Genomic DNA, 13111 nt, shown 5'->3' with positions numbered 1-13111 from the left:
CTCTTCAATATCGATAATATAAAAATCTGTTGAAAATTTTAAGAAAGATATATTTCAGAAATTGACACGGTTTAACATATCATTTGCTTATATTAGAAATTGAATAATAGTAAAGGGACTGATAACTTTTGCTATTTTCGCTTGAATATAGAAAAATGCCCTTATACAGAAAAATGTTCTACTATTTCTTTTGACAGGAAGGAGTTACGACAGTCAGTAGGTAAAATAAAGCAGAACGTATTAAAACTACTCTCATGACACAAAAACTGAACTAACATTTATCTCTCTCAAATATTTGTACACTTATTTATGTTAATAAGATTTCAACAATTGAAGTGATTGCGAAGAACACGAATATTTCTTTACACTTTGGGGACCGTCTGCTCTGACAAGCATATAGCCTAAATTTCCGCGTGTTTTTGGAGCGAAAAAGAACTTTCCAGGCAACCAATATTATATCTAATATATTGATAACGATTTCGTATTATTTGAACACGTAATGTAAAAGCACTTTCATTCGTAGTATCCGTTGCCTTTTTTTACTGTTTTTTACTGTTTTATTTAACAACAGTTAAAACTTTTATAGGATACCGCATGATGCATAAAAGACGCGACTTCGCGTTCCGGTCCCCAGAGTGTTAAGACGCACGTGACAGGAATCAGAGAAAAGAGTACAATACGAATTACCGCAGTTCAGCTATAAATAGCAAATATAATCTTACAACATCATAAATTATGTGTCAAGTATTTGCATTCCAGGATATTTTCCAAACCTTCATCCACAAAAAAAGGTAAAAAGAGTGCAGTAAGAAGATAAGAAACACGCCGGGATTACGATATTCAATCCGATCGATTCGCATCGGGCCGCCTTTTATTTTCGATCCGCGAACACTTGGGACACGCGTGCTCGTGCACGAGTCACGACCTCCCACTCGTTATTTATCGACGATTATTTCATACGTTCTACTTTTTCCTTCTTTCGCGATTTATTTCGCATAGTATTACACACCTACACCTCGAATATGATAATCGTCGATGTTCCTCAAAAAGAAATTCGCCCATCGCGAGAGCCGAAATCAACCGGTTCAGATATGTTCTTGAAGGACCGTGCAGAATTATTTCGTCTCTTTCTCGTAGCTCAAATTACGTAAATTATGTTTTATATTTGCTATTAACGACATCAATTATTGACATGAATATTAAAAATGGTAAAAGTTACGGCGGATATTAAATTTTACAGTCTTAAGAAATTCTGAAAGATTACTAATACCAGAAGTAGAAAATTTACTAAGCACAAATTGTATTTGGCATACTTAGTTTAAAAAGCAATTAAGAAGAGTCTACACACTTACCTACAAGTGGCACCATAAGAGTGTAAATCGGTTGAGCGCCAGCAATCGCTTTTGCGATATTTTGTAACTGCGGTAGATAGTCGATAAAGCAGTTAGTATCCGGCACCAACTGTCTAGGTCTCACTTCGATTTCCACCGAAACTGAAGACTTTTGCAAGATTTGCTAAAACACAAAAATTCAATACGTGAGTCTTTTTTCTATGCCATGTTTGTTGTACTTACCTTTCGTAAAGATTTAAAATTCATCCAAAATGCTTTAAACCAATGTTACACCGATTGTAAGAAAAACAGGATGAAATATTTTAACGAAACAAGAAATTATTACGCTACACTTAAATTAAATATAATTATAATATTGATTAGACTGTTTAGTATTCAATATGAAAAGATGACTTTAAGTTACTTTCGCGGCGCCGCGGCAGCGGTGGTATAATTCCTCTTACGCGAAGAACTAAAAAATGAGACATCTGATCTCCTTCTTCTCTCAGTTCGATCCATACGAATCTTGTACTATTTGTTTAAGGATCGAGGAGGAGGCAGGATGTAATGGAAGACGCATTGACCATCGATTGAATCCCACGCATGTCCTCATTGTCAGTGAAACCATCGCGTAGAATAATATTGAGCCAGAGGCATAACGCGAATGCCAAGTAGCCATTGTTATACCGAGGGAAACGAAGATAATGGCCCTCTAATGTTACCCTTGCTTCGTGAAATGATATAGATATAACACCTTTCATGATACTTTTCAGTAGTTAGAACGTCTTTTTGGGATTATTCTTCATCAACTCTTAAACGATTTTCTCACACTTCTCTGTGTCGACTACCTGATGATTAGCACACGACTTTCAGACTAATAACTGTTTCCATTTCTAACCACGTATATATAGCTTTCTATTCGGTTTTTGTTTACACTTGCGGTTGCAACTGACGGTTACAGGAAGTAAACGCAACCAGCGATAGGCAAATTGTAATGAGATGGATTTCGATCCGATGAATTTCCGAGAAATTAATAAGGAAATAAAACAGATCGAAAAACTATCAATCCGATTATTGGATAATATAGATTATATTCCGCTCAAAGAATTGGGTCGATAGAGATAAGTAGAAATAAATAATATCACTAGTGTTGTTATACTTCTTTATTGATGCTCTAACGAATGATATCTTTTTTATGGAGATCTATCACCCTGAATATAATAGAATGTAGCCAATGTATCTTCCTAAAGTAATCCAAAAAAATTTTCCTTGTCGATAATTTTTGGTAATAATTAAGAAATATTTTCATCCCTTATGATAGTTATTCAAACCAGACCGCTTGAAAGTTAATACTTTTTAGCTGTGATGGGCAGAGGTGCCTTGGCTTTCAAGAATGCCTCCCAAAGAGGCAAATATTCCTGCACGTACGATCTCCACGTGCAAATTGCACGTGATGATCTATATGCGCGTTTGTTTAGAACAAAGGATGACGTCACGCGCCCAAAGACAAAGGCTCGTGTATCTACACCAACTCAAGAAATACAATCCCAAATCAGGCAAAAATCGAAAATCTAATAATCGAACGATCACAGACCTGTCATTTGGAACGAACGATATCAAAATTGTTATAGGACATTCTAGTTGACTATTTTCAGTTATAAAATTAACGCATTCCTATGAACTGTTACTCCAGCGTTTTGTCGATCGTAAAAATCGAAAATATTCACTGCGGCAAGGAATGGCGTCTGCATGACGATGCATAATGAACGAATGTCGTTGAAAATCGTCTCGCGGCGGTGATATTACGAATTCGTAGGTATTTCGAATGGCAGTGAATTCCGGAATGTTAGCTTTCCACGAGCTCGCAACGAACGCACAATACATGATAATTAAGCGCGGAACTGAACGTCTTATCGAAACGTACGAGATGAGTCGTTCGTTTCGCGTGACACAATCGCAATATCAAATGCCAAAATGTTATAAAGTTATAAATGTAAAACTTACATCGAACATGTTGCTTATATATTTGTACGCGTAAAGGCTATATGCTGTTTATTTATCTCGAGAAAACTAAACCCAGAAGAATAAATTCTTTTTGTATGAATCGTGCGCAATATAAAGATTACCGTCGCCAATATTTCTATACGTCATTGTATATCCATCATATAAATTTTCTTTTAGAATAAAATATTTCATGAATTTCTTATTGGAAAAATCAACATAGCAGCCAATTGTTCGTATCCCTGTTATCATATCATTTTTGTATGATATGTACCTATATTTGATGTTTTACCTTGCTCGAAATCTAACATCTATGATATTTATATAAATTAACCACGTAAGAATATATTTAAAAAGAATGAAGATATTCTTGAATACAAAGTTCGCACTTGATAATTTTGTAAACTCGGCACGTTTCAACGATTCATATGAAATGGGAAAGATCGTGCCAGCATAACTGGAGTTCCATGTGCAAAGATTTAACCAAGCGGAATTTCCTGGCCAAATTCCATTTTTCAACTTTTAAATAGTCAATAAATATATACCATGAGAGTGCCGCTTCCCAGAACATTGTGATACGCGGCGCGAATTGCTTGCGTTTTGCCTTTGTTCCTTGACGTTCGTGATAGCACGCGACGAAAGTCGAAGCGGAGTACCGGTCGCGCTTTTACTCCCGTTTAAAACATTCGCGAATTCCTAAACGATCGAGCACGTACCGTTGTGCCCGTCGCCTCCGTCCGCGTCTTCGTCACTTTTCCTTCGTTCCGATGGTCCCCGCACCCCACGCCGTCCCTCGAGCACGAGTGGCGCGTGAGAACCCGCCTTGAATCACGCACCGCGGCTCCAACACCCACGCATATTAAGCGCGCCTCTAGCCACATTGTAAATGTTCCACGTCCACGTTGACGCGGAAACCTACTCGCGTCACGTTAAGGACAGGTTCACGGTTCAAGAGAAAGAGAGAGAAAGAGAGGGAGAGAAGCGTAGAACACCAGACACTGGTCGATCGCGCCAATTTTACCGGACAACCTGTATGGCGAGGCGTTCTGAGAAGTTGGGCGAGTTCATGCGGTTAGGTGCGGTGGATCGTAACTGGGATCGACGATTGACTGATAAAATGAAGAATCTCGAGAGTGGAATCAGGTACTCGTTGATTGACTAATTGATTTAATCTCTCTTTGGAAATGTTGGCTCTCGGATTTTCTTCTTTTTAGTAGAGCTTGCTCAGAAATGTAGAGTACCCGATTAGTTGGCTCCTATTGTTTGTGGAAACAAAATGGTCATGAAATCAGTTCATATGATGAAGGTTTCAATGTATCGAATTAATTAGAAAGAGACGCTAAGATGCTTTGCTGATAGTGCGAAGGATTAAAATTACCGATTACGCAATCCCGACAACATTACTCTTCTTTTCTTCAATGTTACACACACGACACCTGCTGGTCTCGAATTAGCATAAGCGCGATGGGAACGCGTTCATGGCGTATTCCCGCGCCCGTAAGAAATTTCATTCAACTACCACGGGATGAGAATCAATTAACGGTATCGCATTCCAGCGAAACGACACTACACCTACCATAAATGATAAGGTATACCATAATTAAAAACATAGCCGATCTGTTTGGTGGAATTGATAACTAGGTCAGAAAGCGTGTGGATCCCGATGGACTTCCGATTAAGCAACGAATAAATGAAGAGGCGAGCAGCGATTACGTTCGAACACGATTACTCGCAATAGTTGCCAGGACTCGCCGCACATTCCCGGCTGTCTCGTGATTATAAATTGCAGACCGGAAATGACATAACTAGTCTACCGGTTGGATGGAAGAAAAATCGTTCGAATTTATAGTGCATAGGATTATACACGATCGTTTAAATCGAACGTGTATACTAGCCGAATAAAAAGTATGTTTCGTCGAACGGAATCGTTATTATAATGCTCGCTATTATAAAAATATATAGTTCTAAGTTATCAATGTAGAAATCAATACTCATTACTTTTTCGAATTTTGAATCAAATATTTTTTCAGGTTGCTGAACTCTTAAATTTCATTTATGGTGTATTGCCAATGATTGTAACAAAATTGTAAAATTCAGCGTGTCTTTGACCTCTTTTAGACCCTTGCTATGGCAAGGTCTTATTTTTTACTCCATATTGCGAGTGTATTTCGTTACACATTTTTTGAAGAATTATCGAAAGACACGAACGTTAAAAAATATATGTAACCCAGATACCTACACTAATAATATTAAATTTGAAAAATCCTTACTAATCTTATTGCACACTTGCTTATCGCAAATCGTTATCGTCATTATCATCCTCCCTTTCCCACATCTCCATACAAACAACCCAAAGCTTCATCCAATATATACCATCTCCTTACGTAATCAACCATATATACTCAAGTGTATAATCAAACGTATGCAACAAGCAACAGTAACACCATCCCCGTAACATCCATTACCGAGCCACATAAATTCGCCTGACCAAGCTTCAGATCGCGTCATCCGTTGCATTATCGCCTAGAATTCCTCTGATCAGCTCGTGTACGCGTCATGTTCCGTGCGCTAACTCGTGCGAGTAAGATCGTATCTGTACGTCCTCCGCAGTCTCTCTTATCTGAAACGCCTTAACCTCTCAGAGATAGCGCGCGCAAGAACGCGAGCGGATGAGCTACACCTGCGCGTGCGCGCGTGGACATCCTCCGCGCGCGATCAGCGAACGGACGAACATGGAAAAGAGTGGAGAGTCTGTCCGTACTCCTTTCTCGAGGAAGCGTGTAAATAATCGAGACGCGAACATGCGATCAGCTTTGCGTGATTCGATGGGACACGGTAATTGGGATGACGAGCCTCGTGCAACTGGGATCATGGAACGAGATGCGACGGCAGCTCGTTCATGGCCGCAACGAGATTCGGACTTCATTAATTGTGGCGCATTCTCTGAAGTTTTCAAGTATAGAAACTATTTCATTTTATCTTATTTCATTTTGTTATGTCATTTTATTTTATTTCATTTTTTATTACCATTACTAGTACTTTCTATATCTTGTAATTTCTACGTACGCCATCAGAGTAGTTTCGAATCGTAGATACCAATATAATTACCACATTTGCATCTCGTTAGTGTTCATTTGAAAATTTATATAACACACATAGATATAAAAGTTTTCCCCAGCGAGTGTTCAAGTGGATACTTTCATGTGCCAATGTACCTATCATAACATTCTACTTCATTTCTACCATCACATCAATCAACTTACTTGATTCTCCAAAAAGCCATTCATACGTCATCCCAAATCCCATGCCGTGCACGGAATAACGATAAACCTTCCTAAAAATAGCAAACGACGAGAACAAAAAAGAGAAAGAAAGGAAGGAAGCAAACCACCGACGAAGAACTAACAGGTATTTAAAAAAGCACCTCTCGTAAGTCCGTCTAGACTTTATTGGCCGCTCCACCCGGCCGTGGAATTAGCAGGCAAAGTTACACGCGCGATATATTAAGGGTAATCGCATTCATAAATGCAACAGTTGCGGCTACAACGATCGGGCCGCGTGTAATGGCGCTCGCAAATCAGATCTTCATGCGCACCCACCTCTCGATCGTCTCTTCTCCCCGCAGTCGTAAAGTACGCCTACGCCGAGATCGGCTCTCGACGACAAATACCGGAACACCTGGAGGGGCCAGCTGATGGCTGACGCCACCTCCGCGAGGACCTGTTACACGCCGAACAAGTATCCCGCCGTGTCAAAGTGTAATCCCCCGGGGCCGTACGTTTGCAAAGCGGCCTCGCGGAAAGCTCGAACCGTGTACGCTTCCCAGCGACCCGTAATTTATGCACTGACATCTCTGCTGGCTTGAACTTTTCGAATATCGAGAACGACAAGCGGAAGACGAGCATGAAATGTTTAAGGGCGACTACATACGGGTCGACTAGATCGGTCGACTAAACTTGGTCGAGTTGGCTAGTCGATCTCCGACAAAGTTAGTCGATTAAATTTTTGCTTCCACACAGAGAAACTTACTAAAATTTCTCGCCAATCAATCGCTTAATCGAACCACTTGCACCCAGACTAAGGGCAGCTGTGCATTTTACACGATTTTCGTGCGATAGTTACGCTACAAATTGTGTATCCACATAGAATAGTTTCAAGAATTTTTACTATGAGATACGCGATAGAAAACTTATCGAGAGCTTACTGTCACTATCCAACGGAGCTCTCAAAACCGTATTCACTTGGAGTTCGCGCAATCACAATGATATAACAGTATAAAGTATAATACGGACAAGTTTGAAAAAATATTAGATGATCACTATTTTTTAATGTAATATATAATTCATTAACGTGATTTTATATTTCGATATGTCTCACTTGTGTTTAAAAAATTATAACAGTCGAGTAATTTTTCTGAAACGTACCATGGAACGTATCGCGTCATTAGTTCCATGTGGGCTGAATCAATAAGACCTGCATTCCTTCCACTAGCCAACGTTCCAACATCGAACGGTACGTCTGATAAACGTACTTAGAGGCATAAAGAAGGATCGCAGAGAGAAGGCACGGATAAGCAGGCACCGTTGACGTTTCCACGGCAGGAAGAAGGCAGACCAAGAGCAACAGAGACTCGTAAGACGGAAAGGAGAGATATCAAGTCACGGGGAAAAGCTTGGAAATTAATGGAGGTTCATTGAGGTAGTCCCCGCAAAGAGCGACTAGTTCTACGTACCCTCGACACGAATCCATTCTTCCTGTACAACCTGAAGACACTCAGTCTCCGGCCGTCCTGAGAGTGCTTCGGTGCAACGACGCAAACATTGACATTGTCACGAGCCATACCACACTCTCTCTCTATCTCTCTACTTCTCTCCCTCTCCCTTTCTCTCGCTCTCTCTTTTCTTCGTTCCTTTCACCCCGTTCGTGAACCAGGGATTTCTCCTCGTCAAGCTCAATCTTCCTCCCTTCGCGGCTTGGAATCGCGCGCTAGCACCCGGCGGGAAGCATCCGCAGTCTCAAGTGCATCCCGACTCGAACAACGTACCACGCGCAACACAAAGGAGTGTTTGCACTGTCGATGACTGAACTAATAGAAACGACGCGGTACGATCCTTCTCGCGTGTACCCTCTTCTCGCCACGACTGGCCACCAAAGCCAGGAATGTTCGCCAGGTGTCGACGAGTGGGATAGATTTTCCACGCTAGGAACCCTGCATTCCGTAAATGCTTTCCCCATCCAGGAACACGAATTCTACCAGGCGAACGCTTCTTTCTAAGTTCTTATTTTATACAATTTGGTGGAAGCTCGAGTGTGGATGGTTTCAGATCTACTCTTCATTGGGATGATAAGAGTAAATGAATGGAAAGATCGTAGTAGAAATCAGGATTCGACGTATGAGATTTATAGCCCCAATTTCGAAACAAGAATTTAAAAACAGCACTAATAATCAAATATATCTTTCTACGATTTAATAAGTCGAGTAATAAGATCCCAACACATTTTCTACATATTTCTATATTAATTTTTTGTCTTAAACCATTTGTAAATAGTTTGTTATGTTCTATTTTATTGCAAAAATTAACACTAGCTTATATGAACTGACTTATATCATTCTAATTCTCAGTCAGTCAATTGTAAACGGTTAAAATTTACCTGGTGCTTTCTTAAACGATTCGTTTACCCTGAACCCTACGTTTCATCCTGAATCCCGTGTAGAAAGCATTCGCACCACCCTCGACGTGTATACAAAGAGCGAAGTGAGTGGTCGATACAACATGGCGACACGCCTGTCCCTGAGATAGCGGAATATTGACCTAGGAGAGGAGTTTTCCCCGAATTGGAAAGGAAATCACGCTTTCGACTGTGACACGTCGGGAAAAAGTAAATCGTCACCTATGTACACAGGCGGCTAGATGGCGAGATGAGTGAAGGATGCTTCAACAGTCTGAGGAAAAATCTATCGAGAAGAAAAGGTTGCTTGTCGAACGCATCACAGCCAGCCGGCTCTCCTTCCAAGAAAGGTTATGCTTCTGATTCGAAGAGATGAGCTCTCTTTAACTCGAAACGACGGAGACAGAAAAATCAGGTCTGATGGAAAACCGTTTCAGAGAAATTCTATGGCTGTTAACGAAAGTGTCTGTCAGGAATGTTAGTTGAGCTTAAATGATGGATACGTCGAGATCAGAATCAAATCTTAATGCTAATAGAAAGATGAATAATGTAGAAATGGACGAAGAATATTTTCGTGCACGGTTTTAGTTTGATTCGAAGTTACTGAAACCTTTTTGTATATCTCAAGATATTTTTATAGAGTTTCCTATATTGTTATACTTATTGCACTTTTTCCGTGTATATATACATATTTGTCTTTTTTATGTGAACGGATGGAATGTATAAAATTTAAAATTATTTCTTATATACAATATATTATTAATAATTCTTAGTTTTTATATTTATGTTTAATTGTTATCATTTATACTTATCCATTGCAAAAGTAATATTACTATTAATAAATATTTAAATGTATATTTTCTTGAGATGGTCTGCCATTGTTCAAATTTTTATTGTTACTTATATTTCTGTGATACGTCATAATAAATTGCACAATATAGGTACTTAAACATATCAATAAAAACTATCATGAACGTATTGTAACGAAGAAGTGAAAAATCTTTATCAAGCAATGATCTTAAAACAGTATATGTTTTACGAGTTGAAAGTACACAAAGCCAATTTCGTTCTTCTGATTCTATTATCTTGTCAGATAAATCCAGAATTCCCCAATTCCCTCTGTGCTTCCACGTCGAGCTTTTAAATCGATTGCACTCGCAGAATAAGAATCACTGAACCGAATACGCATGAAACGTGCATCGTTCAAAATGTCGTGGAATTCAATCTAAAATCCACGGGAGCAATTACGATCGCTGGTAATACAAATAAAAGAATGGTTTATACTTGAGGAAGTACTATACACTTAGAGATTACTGTTTAGAAAAAATACTTGTGAATACATCTTGGTAACTATAGCCAAGTGGCGGTTGTACGTACATATATGTGAAATTCTACAAAATAATGAAATTCGCGAAGACTGCCTTTTTACATAATACCTAACTTTCCACCTTTACGTGCATCCATCGTAACCATAGTTCAAGAGAACCACGCACGAAAAAATTCCAAGAATGAGATAGCCTCCTCCCGAACCCATTCCCATTCCTCACGTTTCGACACAAAAGAGAAACGCACTCCATAACCCATCTGTCAGAACGTTAGAGCGTAAAGCATTGGGAAGAAAAGACCGTGTGGTCCGATCTAAGCCGCCGTGTGCTCCATGAATCAAGCGTGCGGCCAGATTACTCTACGGGGGCGCGTTTCTCCGTACGAGGCCCCAGGGAGAACGAGTGTCTCTTAATGTCGTGGAAATTAAAGATTTCTCTCGTTCCGCAGAGGGGTGAGACCATTAGCCATGACTGCGTTGGGGAACAACCAGTACAATATCCTTCTGCTCGGAGGCCTACCCTTACGTCGGGGTTGACACGCCGGAAAACGTTATCTCGCTGGCGCAGATGACGCAAGGGTGAACACGAGAACGCGAGATCGCCTCCCACGGGATCGTCCGCCCCGTAATATTTCGACCATAAATGTTTGAATATCACCGTGTTGCCGTGCTTTTCCTTTTTGCGAAACGCGCGAGGGTGCCGGCGAGCCGAGGGTGAATGCGCGGCGAATCGAGAGAACGCTCGGTTTCATAGGGTTCGCCGCGATGGGGTTTTTTTTTAAAGGCCCTATATGGACTCTACGTCACGGAAAAGTGGACAGGACGAAATGCACGCGCGGACTATCGGATAAAATTAACTGGAAGGATTAAGGATTATTTTTTTCCGCTTTTTGGAGATCCAAAGGTGTAACGAGCTATGGTGTTTTGGGGGAAGGATGATGATCTTTTGTGAACCAGATGAACGGGGAACATTCTCGACTAATGTTTTGGAACATTTCAAATAATAGATAGCGGTGTTTTTCACGTGGAAATGGGAAATCGTTGCAACGCTGTAATAGGGATTTGGTTCTCTCTGAATGAAACGATATTTTTCCAGGTACTATGGTATCGAAAAATGAGAAGTTAATCTCTTGCAATATTGTTGAAAATGAGAACAACTTATTAAGTCTACAGCTATAAGCCTTTTAAAAGTAGCATATAATCCGATAAAATTCTGCAGACCAACGGTGCAGCTATTAAAACAAGCAATATTTCAATATCTTCCATATTTTATAATAATTTCTAATATTTTAATATTATATATTAAGGGACTATGTGTACAGTCTAATAATAATCTTCAACGTATAATTCTCCATTTCTCACTGACAACCAGTCGAATAAATTAATAAATTCCGGTAGCTGTTATTTAATCGCGTGTAAAAACGATTATCTCAACCTGCCTTAATGAATTACACGCGTTATCTACGCTGCTCGTGATTCCATGAAGTCAATCGAGTATTAAAAGACAAACTAGTTTGCGATTGCTCCTCCTTCGTTAAGTAATACTTAAACGTGAAAATTGTCAACACCGTTCGGTTCATTAATAGTTCATTAATAACTGGTTAATATTCGTTAGTAACGTTTCTATCCGTAGCTAATGAAAATGTCACCTATCTACTCGTATAAACTTCCATTCGGGATGCGATAACACCATGACATCTGCTACCTTCAGAGGAACAACAAGTCAAGGTAGCATCGGCGATGTTCTACCGACTGTTACATCGATAAAATTAACTCGTACAACCTAGCCGAAGACAGCAGGTTGCAGTCATGTTATCGAGTATTTGTATTACCAAGGACACCGATGGCTCTTTTAACAACCTAACCACCGCGACTCGCTTCTATTTCAAATCCTCCGCTCTTCCCACCCGTTAACTGGTCACAAGCACGACCGACTCCCACGCTCTGTTCACCCTCTCCCAGGATATTGGAACGCTCGAATCTACCGTATAAAGAACCCAATCCACGTGCAACCAACACCACGACGAATCGATTGTGATCGAGTGGATCGCGCGCGACAATTACGACACTATCTTTGTCGCAGGTGATAGCAATACCTCGCACGCTATTCTGGTGCGTGATCCTCGTTATTATTAGCGGTGCGAGCGATGCGGATCGCCAGTAGCCGGCGGCTGTCCGCGCGAAGTCGCGGTGTGCCGATATATGTATACTTACAACCGATGCTCGGCGACGATGGATAATTTATTGCGCGTTCGGCGTTTCCGCGCGATCGTTTAGGCAGGCCCGGCCACCGCACCGGTCGGAATATAAATGGCGGCGTGCGGCCGATTCCCATGCAGAATGCATGCGCGCGTGCAACCCCGCTCCAGGCGGCCGTTGCTTCGCCGCCCGGCATAAATGAGATCGTTAATAAACGATACGCTTTATTGTGATTTACGCGCTCAACCGGTCGCTCGTACTCGCGCCAACGACGAAACACCCTTCTTCACAGAGGTGGCTTGGTTGAGATACGTTTTCACTGAATCGACAATCAGCAACTGTTTGTTAACGTCTAATAAATATTAATAAACCATACTTTCACGACATTATTCGCGAATGATTTTATCCTTTTCTGAAAGCAGCCATTTCATACGAAGATCACGGGTGAAAAACATTATAAACGATATTCCTTGTATTTTATAGGAGAGCAATTTTCATATGCACTGCGACGTTCAAATATTGAAATCATTTTGATTCTGACATTAAATATGTATTTCTGTTACCCTATTATTTGTTTCTTACGGAA

At 40.4% G+C, this 13111-nt stretch overlaps 1 protein-coding gene across 4 annotated transcripts in view; it reads right to left on the bottom strand.

Moving 5' to 3' along the window:
• LOC139985682 (telomerase-binding protein EST1A) overlaps nucleotides 1-13111 on the bottom strand; it is a 138939-nt gene that overhangs the window by 8658 nt on the left and 117170 nt on the right. For all 4 annotated transcript variants that reach the window (XM_072000291.1, XM_072000294.1, XM_072000292.1 and 1 more), the window contains one exon: nucleotides 1353-1515. In XM_072000291.1, the coding sequence (XP_071856392.1) occupies nucleotides 1353-1515 (163 nt within the window). The remainder of the gene's footprint in view (nucleotides 1-1352; nucleotides 1516-13111) is intronic.

This window comes from Bombus fervidus, chromosome 3 (genome assembly GCF_041682495.2).
Source record: "Bombus fervidus isolate BK054 chromosome 3, iyBomFerv1, whole genome shotgun sequence".
Lineage (NCBI taxonomy): Eukaryota > Metazoa > Arthropoda > Insecta > Hymenoptera > Apidae > Bombus > Bombus fervidus.
This window is presented reverse-complemented; position numbering and strand designations above follow the sequence as displayed.